Below are 17,501 nucleotides of genomic sequence, written 5' to 3' on the forward strand. Positions count from 1 at the left end.
TGGAATGTAGAAATAAATAAATCAATCAAATATAATGAATTAATATATGATCATTGTAATAGTAATAAAACAATTATATTAGCAAATGAATTAAATTAAGCTAATTTTATAATAATATCATAGTAAAATTCACGAGATAAAAGCTGAAAATTTCATCTGACAACAAATAAGAAGTTATTAATTTTTAAAGTTTTACTAAAAGTTGTGAAAACAGTATTATGCACGTCGTCATGAATATTCTTCAGGTACACTGATGATTATGTCCGACATCCACACTTTCTTCATTCTTTTGTTATCATGAAATCATGATTGATTCATACTTATTATTTGTATGATATGTCTTCCTTAATTGCAGGATCATGCATTGAATAATTTGTCACTGTAATGATCCTTCTTTTTTAGGATCATTACATTTCTTGAGGAGACATAACTTCATATAATAAAATACAAAAGAACAAATGGGAATATATGACATCATCAGTTTGCGCAATGAATATACATGAGCTGTCCCTACCCCTAAGAAGAAGTTTAAAAAGAAAAATACAGTTGAATTAAGCACTTCGATTCAGACATACGGGGAGAGAACTTAATATCGCTATAATCCTGAGAATAATAGGCCTATCCATAGACCCTGGGTATAATTCTAACAACTAATATATTGGGTTCACTGCACGAAACTAATATAGCAAGAATTACAGTTTAAAGCTACTGAAATTATTCAATTTGATTTGCTTATTCTGAATTTATTATATAAATTATGCGTTTTTATGACAAATCTCTATGACACGGGCCCATGCAGGTAACAGCATGGACCTATAATACTAGTAAGTGCATAACAGATTGTAATTAGGAATAAGGGTGAGATCGATAAAAAGAAGAAATATAATGGAAGGTTTTTTCCCACTCTTGCTCTTAAATTTCAAACAGTGAGCTGCTATAGGAATTACGTCCATCATTTTTTACAAAATGATGTCCCGGCATTTGCTTGTCAATTTTTTTTTTCTGGGAGGCGAATTAGCTAGGTCCGATATCCTGTTTTTGTTCTTGTTCTTGTTTTATTTATTTTATTTATTCATTTATTTATTTATTTATTTATTTATTTATCCATCCATCCATCCATCCGTCCATTCATTCATTTATCTATTTATTTATTTATTATTATTTTTTTTTTGGGGGGGGGTGCTTGTCAAATTTTCCAGAGTCACCGCCTAAACTTTCTAAAGGCTAGTATTCCCTGGCTTACAACATCAATACAGTAATCGCTGATTGGTTGATAGTTTTGACCCCGTGAGCCGTGAATGGTAAACATTCGCTCAATATGCACGTGGCTGGCCGGCCGGCCGGCCGTGGACAACTGGAAAGTTGAACTCGATCACCATCCATAAATTAAGCACTGATGCACTGCAGAGCGTCCACTTTAAATAATTAACTTTTTATTGGAAAGGGATGAATTTGTTCACAGCTTTTATTACTCACGATTACTTCTAGTTCGACAAGATGGATGAACTGGAAAAGGAGAATCAACAAGAACATGGAACACCACTTGACAACTGATTACTCTGCTCTTTAGTTACATTTGTGAGTCCCAGACCCAGTCCCAGATACATATTTTCACGTTTGTTTTAGTTCGAGTCATAGATCATCTCATAAAATGTAAACACTCATCCTATAACTGTGAGATCTGAAAATTTGGGCCTTTAGCTTTGAATTTTACTTCTGGAAATAATAGAGAATGTTACTGCCTCTTTGTAGTTTATTAATCAATTAAACTAGAGGACAATTGTAGAGTCCACCCCAACAAAAAGGTTGATTTGATAAAATTAATATGAAAATTTATTAAATTTAAAAAGAGTGGATGATGTCATCAGTCTCATTTGCATACCGACCAGGATCAGGATGTGCATGTATTTTTTTTGTGAAATTAAGCAAAACTTTAAACAGTTATATGCACATCTTGGTTGGTTTGCAAATGAGGGAACTGATGACGTCACTATTTCTTTTGAGTTCTGTAGTTTATTAGGCCTATATGAAATATGTTGATTTTCCCGTCATTGTCATATGAAATGAAGTTTCATTTCTCCCTGAACATGTGGAATTCCATCATTTTAACATTTAGTGCTTCAGTCAAGTTGGTCCTTATCATCAAATCTATAAAAAATGAATTCAAACAATAAAAAACAAAAGAAATATTTAGTGAAGGACATCGACTGTCTCATTTGCATGTTACTGAATTGTGCATATCACTGTTTTGTGAAAAATAAGTGAAACTTTAAAATGTCATAACTTTCTAATACCCTTTTCATAAACCTATCCTCCCATTAGCCGCCTAAGAGTAATGCGGATAATTCAATAAAAATTGCGTTCATAAACTCCGAAAATAAGCCGCATTATTTTTACGAGCGCCCGTCCTGAAAAAGGCGGATAATCGCCATGACAACTGGACACGCCCCCTCCGATGCGGTTGTGTTGGAAAAGGGTGACCTTGTGACCGCACCATGGCAATTATCCGCATTATTTGGAAATGCGTTCATAAACTCAAAATCTTGTCCCGATGCTGCTATTATGCGGATAATAGCAGCATCAGAGTAATGCGGATAACTCTTGTCCTCCTCCAATTTTACGACCAAATTATGCTGCTATTAGCCGCCTAATTCATAGTAATTGGGTTTATGAAAGGGGTGTTATTTTCATCCGATTTTGATGAAATTTTGAGCGTTATGCATGTTTGATTTTTCTCTATTTATTCAAATCAACATTTTTTTGGGAGTGAACTTAACCTTAATAATTGTAAGCTGAGGCCTGAGCTGTGCATGCATGTGATCCTCAAATTTTAAATGAGCATTCATTCAGCGAACAAGCTAACTTCACACTGTGTGATCGGGTATAATATGATATACAGTTAAACCTTGTTCTCTGTTACTATTCCCTGTGTGGTGAAATAAGGTTGGCAATGTTTGGGTTATTTTCTCTTGTTTTGGGGGACAAATCAAATGCTTGATTATTTTATACCATCAGTTTCCATTAGAGTCTACAGCTATTCATCATAATCATATGGCACTAGTTTTATGGTAATTGAATTCTTTTATTTATTTTTTCTACATTAAATTAAGACAGAGATAAGACAGAGACTAGTGGGGGGGGGGGCAGTGCCCGGTAGTCAAATGTATTACTGTACACATGCGTGGCCAGATTAGTTCCAGACACCCCCTAAACAAGTTTTTCTCTGTGTGCAAAATAATCTCCTAAACAAGCATAAGGTTAATAGATTATAAGTTTGGAATTGAAACTCAAATCAATCATCAAACCAAATGGGAAATAAGTGAAACTGAAGTAGAGATGCAAATAAACAGAACTGTAACCAAAGAAGTCTGGTAGTGCATTGTTTAATCTCTGGGCTACTTTGCCTCAGCTAAACTTGGTATCACATAATAATTTACATAGATATTTAAATCAAGTATAGTCAACCAATCAAAATCAAATGGATGGAAGGATCAAACTAAAATGTAAGAACCCTTTTCATCAGCGCTGCTTTTCATAAGATAAACCAATAAGGACTGAGATGAAGATGACAAAGATGTTTGGTGATTATTTATACCTTGGTCACATTTGCTCTACGGCCGCCGTACGGCGAGTCGAAAACAGCCGTTTAATTAATTTTAATTCAAACCACCTATATGTAGTTGGACAAAAAAATGTTAAAACGGCTGTTCTCGACTCGCCGTACGGCCGCCGTAGAACAAATGTGACCAAGGTATAAATAATGGAAGTAGAAAGTAAGGAGTCAGGTGAGGGATGAAATGAGTGGAACACCTGAATAGAAAAGAGAGAAGGAATGAAGATGAAAAAAAGAATTAGAGGAAAGGCATTCAGAGTAGAAGGAATGACAACTGAATATCATTAAACTCAAATAACCTAAGTTCAGACTGCAAGGCCAGTACTGAAAAGAAATGCAAATGAACTCAAGTCTAGACGGAACAAAAGTGTAAAACAGCTGAAGAAAACATAAGTCAAAGGAAATAAACAAAATACAAAAATGACAAAATGACAAGATTTTCACGGGCTTTATTTACACACTTTGGCCCCTAAAAAATTGTCACCTGGGGGGCGTTTCATGAAAGGACTTGTCGGATGTTTTATCCGCCAAGTCCCGTTTTATCTGACAGTTACCATAGGAACAGTGACTCTCAGCCAATCAAAATCATGGAAAGATGTCAGATCTGACATCTTGTCGGATGAAAATATCATGAAACGCTCCCCAGAATATGACCCCAGGGAAAAAATACCCTAAACACATTTGGCTAGTCTAAAAAAAAGCTTTGGAAAAAAACATACCCGAAATACGTTTGAACATTGACCAATCTTTCAAAATTACCCTTTTTTTATATCTATGTTTTTTATACCCTGGACGGGTGCACGCTCGGCACGCGTCCAAAACTGAAAAAAACACCCCTTTAAACATGTTTTTTTTGGTCACGCATGTGTACAGCAATATATTTGACTGGAATATTATATAGGGACCAATATGCAGACATGCATTTCCAGCCCATTTTATGGAGTATTTAAGCCTTATTTTTCACTATTTAGGAAATTTTAGGCAAGTTTTGAGCAATGTCTGTGATAAAGAATATATCAAGGTATTGCTGTTTAGTAGAAATGCTGTTTCATTTTTTTTTGTTGGAGTAAGATCTACCTATAAAAAAATGATGACAACTGGGCTTGTCGGTGGGGGTGAATTGTCTAGTGATTTTATCATTTCATTTATATCAAAAATTTTTTGAGTGAAATTAGTTCTTGTTTATTGCAATTTAGATTAAATATCTGTAGATTTTGTACAAAGGTACTTAAAATTCTGACTACTCTGGCAGCTTTTGTCCATCTTATTGAGGCCCCAATTATTCACGGATAAGAAAATCACACATGGGACGATTTATGTATGCTGTCAAACATGCCAAAACACATGGTAATTAAAGTGCTTTTTTAAAGCCAATGAGTATAAATTTGAGCAAATTCTTAGTCCAAATCTGACCTTTTCTCACAAAAAAACATTGCATTCGTGTGTAATGTGGTCTTCTAAAAAATATTGAACTTATTTTTTTTCTTCATTTTTATAGTTGGTGGGATGAGGGCACATAACTGATATTTTTTTAGGCCCAGGTCTTAATAATTAAAAGGGGCACTAATTTGATAGTTGCCAGGGGCATTGAGACCAGCCAACAGGGCATCGTAGCTTTGGTCTTGGTAGACTTCAATTATTGAATTTTATATTAAGAAAATTAAAGTTTAAGTTAAAAAAAGAGTAATTTAGTGATATTGCAATGTCATTGCCTGATGATGTGTAATGCAGATGGGGATGCAAGGGGTGTTCCACTCGTTAAATCTTTATTTATCATGTTTTATTTATCCGGGGTTGCCTCCTTGGTAATCTGAGTACAGTTTTCAAGGGAAAACAAATATTTGAAATATAACAAACAAAAACAAATAAAACAAGCAAAAAAATAATCTGTCTCTATATTGCAATTCAGTGGCCTTTTTATTTCTTGTTTGATTGAATCATGCAGATATGCAGAGATACTGTAAGGGGCACTGGGCAGTAGACAATGCACATTATATTAATTACCATACCTTTTTGTTATCTATCCCCAGATCAATATGTTCAGACTGGAAATATTTGCTGATTGTCGAGATGGATCAAACAGCTTTTGTACCGCACCTGGGACGTGTCATTAAATTTGAGCTGCTTTCTGGCCATTCGCAGCCTAACAGGGACAGTGATAAATCTTTATTCAGCGATGACTCCATATTCAGCGGCAGCGACGCACAGGCCATTCAACTTCAAGTGGTGTCTTTTGGATTTTCTTCAGAGAATAGAAGTTTCGAGGAGGAGACTCGAAGCAAAGCTTGCGCTCTTCAGAACGCTGATGGCAGAATCGTGTCAGCACAGTGCCTCAGAGAAAGTCATACAGGTGTCGTTCTTCCATGCGTGATCATCCAGAGTCAGACCTTACATGAAGATTATGTTTGTTCACTCTTCTTCTACGTGCCTTCCAGTAACAAGCTCTGCCTTTACGGAGAGTTCTCCACCAAATTTGCACTGCCAAGGAATAGCGTTTACTTAGCTGATGGTCCAGTTGTATGCTGGAGGGTGGTTGAAAGGAATGAGTTTCTTATCGCCAGGACAGAGGTCGGGAGCCGAAGTTTTACAGTGCATCGGTTCATCGATGTGAACGACGCTAAGGAAAGCAGCATCATGCATTGCTCGGCGAATCCTGACGGCAGTTTACACCTCATCACCACCCCTCAGATTGAAGTTGATGGTGGCAGCGAAGAAAGGATATGGAAAAGAGCAATATGGCAGTCGGAGAAGAGTTTTAATTTCGCAAACTCCAGCTGTCTTGTGCCAGAGGTGTATGCTTCCATCACGTGTTGCATGCTATACGAGGAAGGGAATACATCGAGCGGGGAATCTGAGAATGTTGGAGATTACAACCCTTCTCTACAATGGAACACGACATACATTGCCACTTCCATGAAGCAGCTCTTGAAGTTCCAGAACGGCGTGTTCTGCAAACTCACCAGCATCCCTTTTGATGATGCAGTTGACATTGTTACCATGGAAACAAGAGGAGAGAAGGTGCTCATTGTAAGGTCAAGAAGAAGTCAAGTTTGTGTCATCAGTTGTACATCTTTTCAGGTGAGTGAATTACCTATCAAGAAATAGACCCAAAACTGTTTTTGGTGTGGACAGTTTGTAGACCTACAGTAATGCCTAGTGTTACAACCTTTAATACAACTGACCATGTCTTTTATAATGTTACAGGCCTAGGCATTAGACACAATACTTTTAATTGATGTCATATTAAATGAGGATCAAATAAAAAGATCAACTGTTATCTAAAAAGTTGTGTCATTGTATTATTTGCCGGAAAATTTTAGAATGACAAAACTACATGTATATTTGCAGACACAGCGGGTCATTTTCAAACAAAAGTGGACATGGGGGTGAAAATTAAAACTTGCTAGAAATCATTAGGCATCAATGTTTTTTGAAACTAGACATCTTAAAGTATATTTTTCCATTTCATTTACATAAAAGTATTAATTATGTCTTGAGATACAGTGAATTTTATGCAAGGGAAATTAAATGTTACAAAATGTTGATTTTTGCATTAAAATTCACATATTGCCTATCACAATATAAAATTTGTATTAGAAGCACATTTGTTGGCAGGATACAAGCTGTGTATTGTATCTAACTCCTAAATAGCAAAAAAAAATTGTGTGAAGTGTTTTTCTGAAAAAAAATGGGTTTCGAAGTTTTCAAAACTGGTTGTCGTGTCACTCACGTTTTAAATGCAAAAAGTTTTCTAGAGCTGTGTATTCTGAAAATTAATTTATCCCAGTACTGGAGCAAATACAGTTTATCTGTACCTTATTGTATATAAAGTAACTTGGTCCAATGTGTTAAGGTAAAGCTAAAATTAACTGTTAAAGTTGTGTCGTGTCACACACAATGTCGTGTCACTCACGAAATGTCGTGTCACTCACGGTATTATATTGTGTATAAAAAAGGACATCCAGTAATTTTTGAAGCGTTTTACCAGGGATACAGTCAAAATGTTGTTCCTGACATCATTTAGGCCTATTTTATGCTAATAATTTCCTCCATCTTCCTAATTTTACTCCTTTTTATGGAAATATTGAATTTGACATTGAGTTCATCTATTTTCTCTCCTCTCCGTGTTTGCCTTGGTTTAAAAAATCCTGACAATTTTCCATTGGTGTGAAGACTCGGATCCTGATTCATATTTTGGTGAATGTACTGTGATTAAGAATATAACAACATAATCAACACAAAATTATGAATGTATCAAGAGAAAAACCACTATACTTTAGCAATGGACATATTTACAATGCATAAAGGGTTGGTGATGGTGATGTTTCAAGTCATACCTAGGTATTACTCGAACATTCTCTGTCTCCATTTACAGAAATGAGCAGAAAGTTCACCTTTCTTTTGAGCAATGTTATTTCTTTGTTATACTCATAGAGCTTCAGAAAAGTCAGGGATTTCTTTTTTGAAATTTGCAGAAATTTAGTGGTAAAGTAGTGTACATGAGATATAAGAGATCACCATGAACACTAAACGTTTTTTCAAATTTGGAAAAGAAAATATTTTTCTTTTCCTTCTGATTGATTAAATCAACCTTTTCATTTGCCATAATGCTTGTATTCCAGGACATGAAATAAACAAATTTGCAAGAAAACATAAACATTTCAGGTGAGAATGTACTGAGATTTGATAGAACATTTTGGATATTGCTTGAAGCAGCTACATGCCAAGTTCAAAATCATTATTTGTTCGGCCACCATTCATACCGCTAGTGATAAACTACATGTAGGGTCTGAACAGCAAACTACCGTAAGCGGGCCGATGTGTGTTCAGAGCAGATTTGCATTTACACATATTCATTACAACAAAATGATGCATGTTCATGTAGGTCCCAAAAAGTCCCAACCGAGACCGCGTTTTGATTTTAGCAACTTTGGATGGGTTGCCATGTACCAGTAGATCAATTTTTTTTTTTTTTTTGGGGGGGTACCCTGATAAGAACGGAGCAGGACCTTGAGGGTAAAAAGCTATTGAGGTATAAAGGGAGCCTGGTTGGGATGCTGAATTGGATTTTAGTGTGACATCCAAGGGCTTAGAAAAGGAAAGGCTAATGACTTGTAGTTGTTATGTAATAGTAGCAGACTGCAAGAATCAGATACTGACTGCGTCTTTCACCTTGTGGCTTTCCCTGGATTCCCGTGGTATGGTATATGATCAAATAATTAGCAATGAAAAGGTGCTTACAAGATTCCAGCTAAAAGCATAGCTCTGAATTTTGGTACAGTGCCTACATGTACTGCCTTGGGAGGGTCCACATACAAGCAGTGTTCAGGAGAAAACCTGTGCTTGTTGAGATGAATTTCCAAGTTTCTCAAGGATTTGCTGATAGTCCATCTGAAGTGTGCAGCAACTTGATAGGGGTTTGGTACCAAAAAAGACATTGAAACTGCCATGTCCCATTTGGACAATGCCTAAAATATTAAAGGAGGATAATATTGTAATCCTATATTTCAAGAAAAAGGAGTCATACATGACATCATTGGCTACCAGACCATGCCAGATGATGTTAGTGACTATTGAGAATACCTTTCTTACAAGGAAAAATTATTCCATCCATTGTGGATGCTGAATTGTATGAACCTGTAAACTTTCATATACAGATAGGGAGAAAGTTTTGAGTGATATCAGGCCACAAAAAGAATGTTTGAGTTGATGTCAATGTCAAGACCTCATAACACCTCCTTCAAGTGCCCCCTCCTCCTCTAAAGAGGAGAGTGGTAGAAGCCCTATTGTGACAATGAGGTATGGTATAGGGAATGTGAGTTGATGGGCAAATATGACCATAAACCAAGAATAAAATGTCAGGATGACATATTCTGAACTTTAAAGAAAGCAGTTATTATGTAATTAAGCTTGTTTTTTGGTTAATGATATTTTACTCTTCTAGATCATGCAAAAAATACTTTCAATGTTGAGATAAATGTTGTATTTTTGCACTTGTCGTGTCACTCACGTTTTGGATGTCGTGTCACTCACGGTATATAGGAGGGTACCATTTTCCATAGAGAAGGTTTGATTGATTTTGACTGTGTGTGTTAGATAGGTACACTATTTATGTCCATTTACTGGTACTCACAGTACTCCATGACAACTACTTGGGCACGAATCCAACCATATGTGTTAGTGGTCAGAAACCCATGTCCAAAATTTGTCGTGTCACTCACGCACCGTTTTTTAATCATATCTACTAAACGAACTGTTGAATTCAAATCAAACTCGCAGTGGCCCATGCCAGTCCTACATTGTATATAATATAGTAGTCATGATTGATTCATAACTTTTAAGTTTGAAGATATGAGCCCTTAAACCTCTCCGATTGTCGTGTCACTCACGTTTGAAAATGACCAGCGACATAAAAAAGTTTAAAAAAAGAAATTCAACAAATGGGACACTATCTCATTTCATGGAATTTACATTTCACCACCTAATGTCTTTTTAAGTCAAACTAAATTTCAGCATGAGCAATATTCCCTAATAAGATGAAACCTTTATAAAGCACAGTAGAATATATACTTTAGTGAATAGTTTCTGCACTTTATAATTCTATATGATATTATTATTATTATCATTACTATAATTATAACTATTGTTATTGTTGTTGTTGTTATCATCATGATTATTGTAGGTCATAGAGGAATGGAAGAATGTCATGTGTGTCTGTATTGATGATGTCATTGGAAATGGCAGAGATCAGCTACTTATGCTCCTGCATGCCAATGAGGGCTCTCCTGAAGAGCAACCGTTCCCTCAGTTCATCCTCACCGACCTTGATCTGTGCCACATTACGAGATGTGACCCAGCACTGCATGATGGGAAAGGTCAGAGGTCGGATGTCAGGCAGTCTACGTCTAGCCCAGAGAGCCTTATTACAGCCATGAAAGCTTTAGAAGCCAAGGTCGAGGTAAGTAGAAGGCCAAAAAAAACCCCCCTAAACAAACCTATGTATATTTGGGTATTAGTTTTCACAACCTACTGAGTAAAAATTGGATAAGCTTTTTTGAGCATTTTGGGGGCAAAATCGGTCCAAGTACCCTTTTAAGGAATAAGTAATTGCTTATTTTCTTCAGGATGTGTATCTGATACCCTTTTTACACAGGATTTTCTTAGCCCCGGACAATCGCTAACCCCGTACTATCCTTAACCCCGTACTATTTTTTTTTCCTTTTCACACATGCCAAATTGTTATTGCTAACCCCGGATAAGGAATGCTTGCTTTTCACACACAAAACTCGCTAACCCCGGACTAGTGGTTTTTGTCGATCATTCGTAGTACAAGGACTTCACTCGTACACTTTTTACACACGCTAAAATTTCCTTAACCCCGTACTATAGGTGGGGCTAAATTGCCATTTAGCCCCACCTATAGTACGGGGTTAAGCTTAGCCCACTTTCGTTTTACACTAGCGATCTTAACCCCGTACTATCGCTCTTAGCACCGCAATTGCTGAGATAACCCTGCTTTTTTGCAGGGCCAAATAATCCCGTACTAAAGGTGGGGTTAGCCCACTTTGCAAAAATGCTGTGTAAAAAGAAAGTGGGCTAAGCTTAACCCCGTACTATAGGTGGGGCTAAATGGCAATTTAAAAATGTTTGGTGTGTAGGTAGATGACACCAAATACAGGCAAAGTTTGCATTCGGACTCCGCAGGTCAGAGGTCACAGCTCATTAAATATGCGAGTTGGTTTGTTTGTGATTTGTTTGAAAGAAATCAGACAAGCAATAAGAAAGTTATTGCTGCTTTAGAAAAGATTAGACTATGTAGAATTTGCAACTTGGTAAGTGAATTATGACAAGAGACAAGGATACTTATCCCATAGGCCAATTTGATATCTTATTTTATTCAAAGTATGAAACTTATGAATAGAAAAGAAATGATTGTTGCCAAAATGAATTTGATACTTAATTTTATTCAAAGTATGAACATTTTTTATAGAAAATGAATGATTGTTGCCAATTTAATGTTTTACCTTATCAAAAGTATGAAAATTGTGAATAGAAAAAATGATTGTTGCCAATTTAATATTTTATGTTATTCAAAGTATGAATATCATGAAATTGAATGATTGTTGCCAATTTGATATGTTACATGTATATTATTCAAAGTATAAAGATTATTTCATAGGAAAGGAATAATTGTTGCCAATTTAATATTTTGTTTTATTCAGAGTATGAAAATAAATGAGTGTTGCCATTTTTATATTCACTTTAACTATTTAAAGTATGAAAATTATGAATTGAAAAAGAATGATTGTTTCCAATTTGAGGAGCAAAAACAGATTAATCATGAATATTTATTTCTTTGCTGTCAGATTGGACTAACATCATTGAAGGAGCAGGAACTCAGCAGAAGGCTCAAGGATTCTATCATCACACAATCGATGGAGAATCTGGCTCAGATGGCAAATGGTGTATCAATCTCATCGCCGGGACAGGTAAGGATGAAAAAAGGTGGATTCGAATAAAGATAAAGAGGGAAAATCAAACAGGCAAGTGATATCTACTTATGAGAGTGCCTTAAAACAAGCAAATAAAATACATTTATGTTCCCCTATTTTTTTTTTCTTTTCAGGCTGCCAAGTAAGAATATGTTTATTACTTAAGATAATGAGGGAGTGCAGGCGTAATACAAAACCAATATCTCTGGTGCAAAGATGCATGATGTCGATTAAACTTCAAACAGGGTTTTTTATGAGGAGGTGGGCAGGATATCCCACCTGAAATACATAGGAGCCTGCCTGAAATTGGTGGGATAAATTCCAAAGTTGAGATTTTCGTAACAAACAGATTTGTTCTAATTTCACCTTCAGGCAACTCTAGTCCACCTGTGTGGGGTAGTCGCCAGCCAGCCATCGCAATGTCCGGAGCCAAGGAGAGATACAGGTCAAAGGTTAAATGTCACCAATGGATGGCATAGAATCGTCAATGGGAAGTGGGTCATTGGAGTCAAGGTCACAAACGATACCCCGTGGTGAGGAATGGACTTAATAATTACGGTATAATGATAATAAAAGAACAATCTATTATTGATTAATTGTGAGCAAATGTTACCCCAAATAAGCGCAATGACCCGGGCCTATTAAAGTCAAAGGTCAGTTGATTATTGCCATTACACAATTGATATGCAAATAAGTTTCATGTATTGATCAATGTCAAAATGGCCTAAATCTTAATGTGTTTGGGCATGTATAGTAAAGCACTAATGGAAGAAAAACAAATCTTTTTCAAATCTCCAATGCTAATAAGAGGGGGGGCATGGGAGTCAATCAGAAGGGTATTAGATTTAGACTTGTTTGTTTCCGTTCAACAAAGTAATATAAACGGAGTAACAGTACAATTACATATTAAACTGGACATGGAATCTGATGGCCTTTGAGTAATCTAAGGCCTGTATTAAAGGTAAATGCCAGTTGTGGTAATGATATCACAATGAGTTTGTACAGAATCCAGTGAAATGACAACCAAAGTGTCTGTTTGTATAAATAAAACATATGTGCCAAAGGATTCTGGAAGAAATTGTTTAATTGCTGAGAAATCAGCAAATAAGCACAGGATTCGGGTCAAGCATCGGGCCAACATACAAAGCAATAATAACACACCGTCCCACGTGCGCTTATCTGTGTTGGTGATCTTCAGTGTGAACATTTTTCAGCATAGATTTCAAAATATCACAAAGTTCAGCTTATCTAACTGTACCAGATCTAGATCCTCAATGATATACTGACAATTAAGCCTGGTTTACAGACTTTCTCATGAAATCAGTGTTTACTGCAACTACTGGCATTTCTCTTTAAATATACATGTATGTTGGGTATTCTTGACTCATTTTCTAGGGCTGTGTCAGATATGAAGTTGCTGGTATTGCCATGGAAGACTGATTTGTTTCAAGAACTTGACGGATGTGAGGGAAGTATTTATCATCCAGTATCCCACATTACCTCTGAGGATTGTCCAGAAACAGAGTTCCAAGAATCCAGTTCTGGTCCACCGAATAAAAGAACAAAGCTTCAGGATATGACGGAACCATCTGTCAAAGCCCATGGAACAACGTCATCCTCATCGTCAGGAGATTCATCATCTCCTGCATTGCCTCTGATGCCAGGAAATGAATGTGATGCTGTTGCTATGATGTCCATACCAACGTTCCTTGAAGGTTCCGTGGTCTTTCGATTGTTGATCCTACAGTGGATGAGTTTCCGTCCAGGAGAGCGGATTGGATTGGACAGACCAAGGGTGATGTCAAGGATCTGTGGGCGTGTCAGCGTTACTGCAGCTGACGTCCTGGGAACCAAACTGTCCGTGAAGTTACCAGAAGTCGATCCCACACTTGCGAAGCCACTTCCACTTCACCAAAGCCAGACTAAAAGTAAGATATTGGGCCCGTAACACAAAGCTTAGCAATCATCGTAGAAGAATATCTTTATGAGTGATTGCATTGATGACATTGTGCAATTAATCATGACAATCGCACGTACCATCAATTACTATTAAACCTTTGTGTCACGGGACCATCACAATTGAGCAACGAAGGTCATAAGCTTTAACTCGTAACTTGCCACATTAATTTGTGTTGAAAAAATAGTAGATGTTCTTTTTGATCTTTGAGGTAATAATAATACCAAAAAATCCTTGCTTGGTATTGTACAAGGGTCAACATTTTTGCTTGCTCATTTTGGCTCGCTCACACCCTTTATATATTTTGGCCTGTGTGCCATGTCTGCTGCCTAAGCATTGTTAGCTCATTGTCCTGTATATCAACAGTTTGAAATGCCTTGGCCTTGAGGTTTTCATGCCTTGGCCTTGGGTTTCCATGCCTTGGCCTTGGAGGTTTGAGCCTTGACTACTACACTGCTTGGTAATAATGACTGGAAATTAATCCATAGACACAATACAAGAACTATACTTGTTTTGTAATGCCTGTACCTCTGGCATTAAAGAGAAAATGTATTATTACATCTGTATAGATAATAAGTACAATTGTACGAATATGTGTCCGTGGCACGCCAACGTAGGCCTGAGGTTTTTTTGCCAAAGTGACGGAAATAAAATAAATGTTTTAATTCATATCATCCATAATGCTCAAATTATTCTTTACATCAGGGCCAGTGCTCTCAAGGACAGACAGACTAGCCATGGATGCATCGCAGCTTTCAATCACTGTCCAGGTCACCTCTAGGTACACCCCTCTCCAGAATCTCCCCAGAGTGCTGTCCAAGGATCTGGGATTCCAGGAGATGAGAGGAGAGAACACCTGTCTGTGTGACTGCACCAGTGGGGTATTGAGAGGTACGAGGGTCTATGTGGACGGTATCAGAAACCATAGTGTCCTGCTAACAGTATGTGCAAGGTATGCATTGATATGATATTGACTGGTCTTGAGGGGAACATCATGTATATTGCCAACAAAAGAATCATGTTGGCCCGAGTTTTAGACGAGGGCAATATGGTTCTTTTAAGGGTAATATATATGATGTTTCCCCGAAAGAAGAGGCAGCCAATATTTTCATTATAATCCAGTTTTAGACAAGGGCAATATGGTTCTAGTAAGGGTAATGTATTTGATGTTTCCCGAAAGAAGAGGCAGCCAATATTTTTATTATAATCCAGATTAGACATTTAGAGCTGAAATCATGAAAACAGATATTTTACCCTTTCAGATAGGATTCTAATGTGTTATTTTTATGTCAGGACCTCTCGGCTGCAAAGCAGCCACCATCTATACACTCCGGTCTTGTGTTTGTGTCAGATTTTTACAGACTAGAATTTACAGTGGGTTCGTTGCTATGAAAGACTGCCACTGGACAATTTGTCGCACGCACCACGAACCGTCCTCTCTGCGCACTTCGATGCGAAAGTTAATTTTGCAGAAAACGCATTTAAAGAGAAGCTTTTTTAAAACTGGCAATAAGTGCACCTACAAGGAGAGCAAATTATTTACCGGTGTCTTTGTTCGATAGTTCAGGTTCCAAAGTTTCATCCCGTATCTTTACATTTTCTTGAAGTGAATTATTTACGCCACAGTAGGCATCGTAACAGAGAGGACGGTTCGTGGTGAAATCGCGAGGCGCGATAGCACACTGTATCTGCGCAGAGGACAGTTTGTGGTGCGTGCGACGAAATGTCAATAAAAAACAACAAGAACTAACAGAGTGGAGTGTATAGGTGATGGCTGCTTTGCAGCCACTTTGCATAGTCTTCCACAATAGATGTATTGCTGATGTTTCTCTCAACAGCATTGGATTTGTAAAGGCAAAGAACAAACCTGCAGCCTCCGCCTACATTATAGCTTAGTTTGTCCTAGTTTTCAAAAAGATATATTTGTTGAAATACTGATTTATCCTTTTTTGACAGAGACAAGAGAGAGCTGATGCTATTCTTCCACACCTTGAAATCAAGTCTTCCTGTCGATATACAATTCAACTTGGACACCCCGAGTGAACAAATAGAAGAGGCCATTCAAAATGGCATCAGAAGCATGAACAAAGAACTTCAGCATGTGCAAAAGACAATCGACCTGGCCTGTTCCACTATTGATGCAGGGATGAATCATACAGAGAAGAACACGGAGGGAAGCAAGGTTGATAAAATGGAAATTGGTGGAGGTGGAGACAGTAACAGTGGGGAGCAGGAAAGAGTCAAGAGATTGCGAGAGGATTTCCTGACACAGCAGGCATACACCAAGTCCAAGGATTGTGAACTGAGGGGCGAACAAGCAGAGTCTCTTCGCTTCAAACTCTTAGAACTCAGAGAAACTACTGATGCTGCTGTTACGACACTGAGTAGATGCATCAGATAGTAGTAATTAAAGTCAAACCTGTATAGGAAGACCTACTACCCTAGTGACACAAGAACAATAGTCTTCATAAAGAGGTGGTCTTTAGATCCAGCTGCTAAAGAAATAGTTGCTTGGTGCAAATTAATTCTGCTGGGTACCCATTTACCTCACGGTGGGTTGAGTGCAGCACAATATGGGTAAATTTCTTGCTAAAGGAAGTATTAAAATCAACCAAATCCCTTGAGTGGGGTGAATTCACGTCCAGCTGTGCTGTTACTGTAATGTTATGAATAGAATTTATACGATTTGCAGCTTTGGTTTCATGATGTATTTGTACTTTATATTAAAAACATGCAAATTGAGAGGTTGAGTTATATTTCTTTTATGAAATCAGTGTACCTGGGTTAGGACATGGATAAGGTGTTTCATGAAGGTTGAAGGTTGGCTAAAGATTAAATTTAAATTTATGTTGGTATTGTATGTAAGGCATCGCTGCATCGTCAGTTTGGGCTCATTGGGACGCCTGCTATCAAATAATCAGCAATTGGATTACTTGTTGAATATCATGTGTTGTGTTAGTAATTGACTTTAATGCAGAAGTAGCGAGTTTTAACACCACTAAGCAGAACAGATTCAAATGCCCTTTATGACAACTGAGAAGGCTGTCAAAAATTGACGATTCAAAACAGCAGTGTTGTCCCTGACTCTTGGACGAAATGACATATCTGCAAATTTTGTCAGCCCCAAAACTTGGGAACAAATCTGCTGTTCTGGGACCTGTTGCATAAAAATTTTTACCTGAGAAAACTCTGGTAAAAACTGAAAACTAAGGTTAGTCTGATATCTGCCATTGACTTTAACACAGGGCAAAAACTCAGGTAAAAACCTGAGTTTTCTCAGGTAAAAAGTTTTATCCAACGGGCCCCTGGTTCACCAATTTTTGACAAAAAGCCTCCCAGTTGTTCTTTGTCAGTTGACGGGCATTTTCAATTTATTTGCTGTGATCTTGAATCCATTCTGCTTTGCAGTGCGAAAACTCTCTTGTTAAATCTTTGTGAA

General features: G+C 37.2%; 1 protein-coding gene across 2 annotated transcripts; it reads left to right on the forward strand.

Annotated features, from left to right (window-relative positions):
- The first annotated feature begins 1,362 nt into the window (after positions 1–1,362).
- LOC121413593 lies at positions 1,363–17,066 on the forward strand. Of its 2 annotated transcripts, none has more exons than XM_041606479.1 (8): positions 1,363–1,578; positions 5,644–6,691; positions 10,296–10,571; positions 11,980–12,102; positions 12,478–12,638; positions 13,501–14,033; positions 14,774–15,014; positions 16,019–17,066. In XM_041606479.1, exons 2-8 carry the CDS (start codon positions 5,684–5,686, stop codon positions 16,461–16,463), a joined length of 2,787 nt encoding a protein of 928 aa, XP_041462413.1. In that variant the 5' UTR covers positions 1,363–1,578; positions 5,644–5,683; the 3' UTR covers positions 16,464–17,066. The 2 variants fall into 2 exon arrangements, with proteins under 2 accessions (XP_041462413.1, XP_041462404.1); XM_041606470.1 differs by having other exon boundaries at positions 14,768–15,014; positions 16,019–17,064.
- Positions 17,067–17,501: the final 435 nt, after the last annotated feature.

The sequence above is a fragment of the Lytechinus variegatus genome, chromosome 1 (assembly GCF_018143015.1).
Source record: "Lytechinus variegatus isolate NC3 chromosome 1, Lvar_3.0, whole genome shotgun sequence".
In the NCBI taxonomy this organism is placed as follows: Eukaryota; Metazoa; Echinodermata; class Echinoidea; order Temnopleuroida; family Toxopneustidae; genus Lytechinus; species Lytechinus variegatus.

Excerpts from the sequence above, each read along its gene's own strand:
- LOC121413593 (XM_041606470.1), top strand. The coding sequence starts at position 5,684 with ATGGATCAAACAGCTTTTGTACCGCACCTGGGACGTGTCATTAAATTT. Across the intron at positions 6,692-10,295 it reads TCAGTTGTACATCTTTTCAG|GTCATAGAGGAATGGAAGAA; the intron begins GTGAGTGAATTA and ends TGATTATTGTAG. Across the intron at positions 10,572-11,979 it reads CTTTAGAAGCCAAGGTCGAG|ATTGGACTAACATCATTGAA; the intron begins GTAAGTAGAAGG and ends CTTTGCTGTCAG.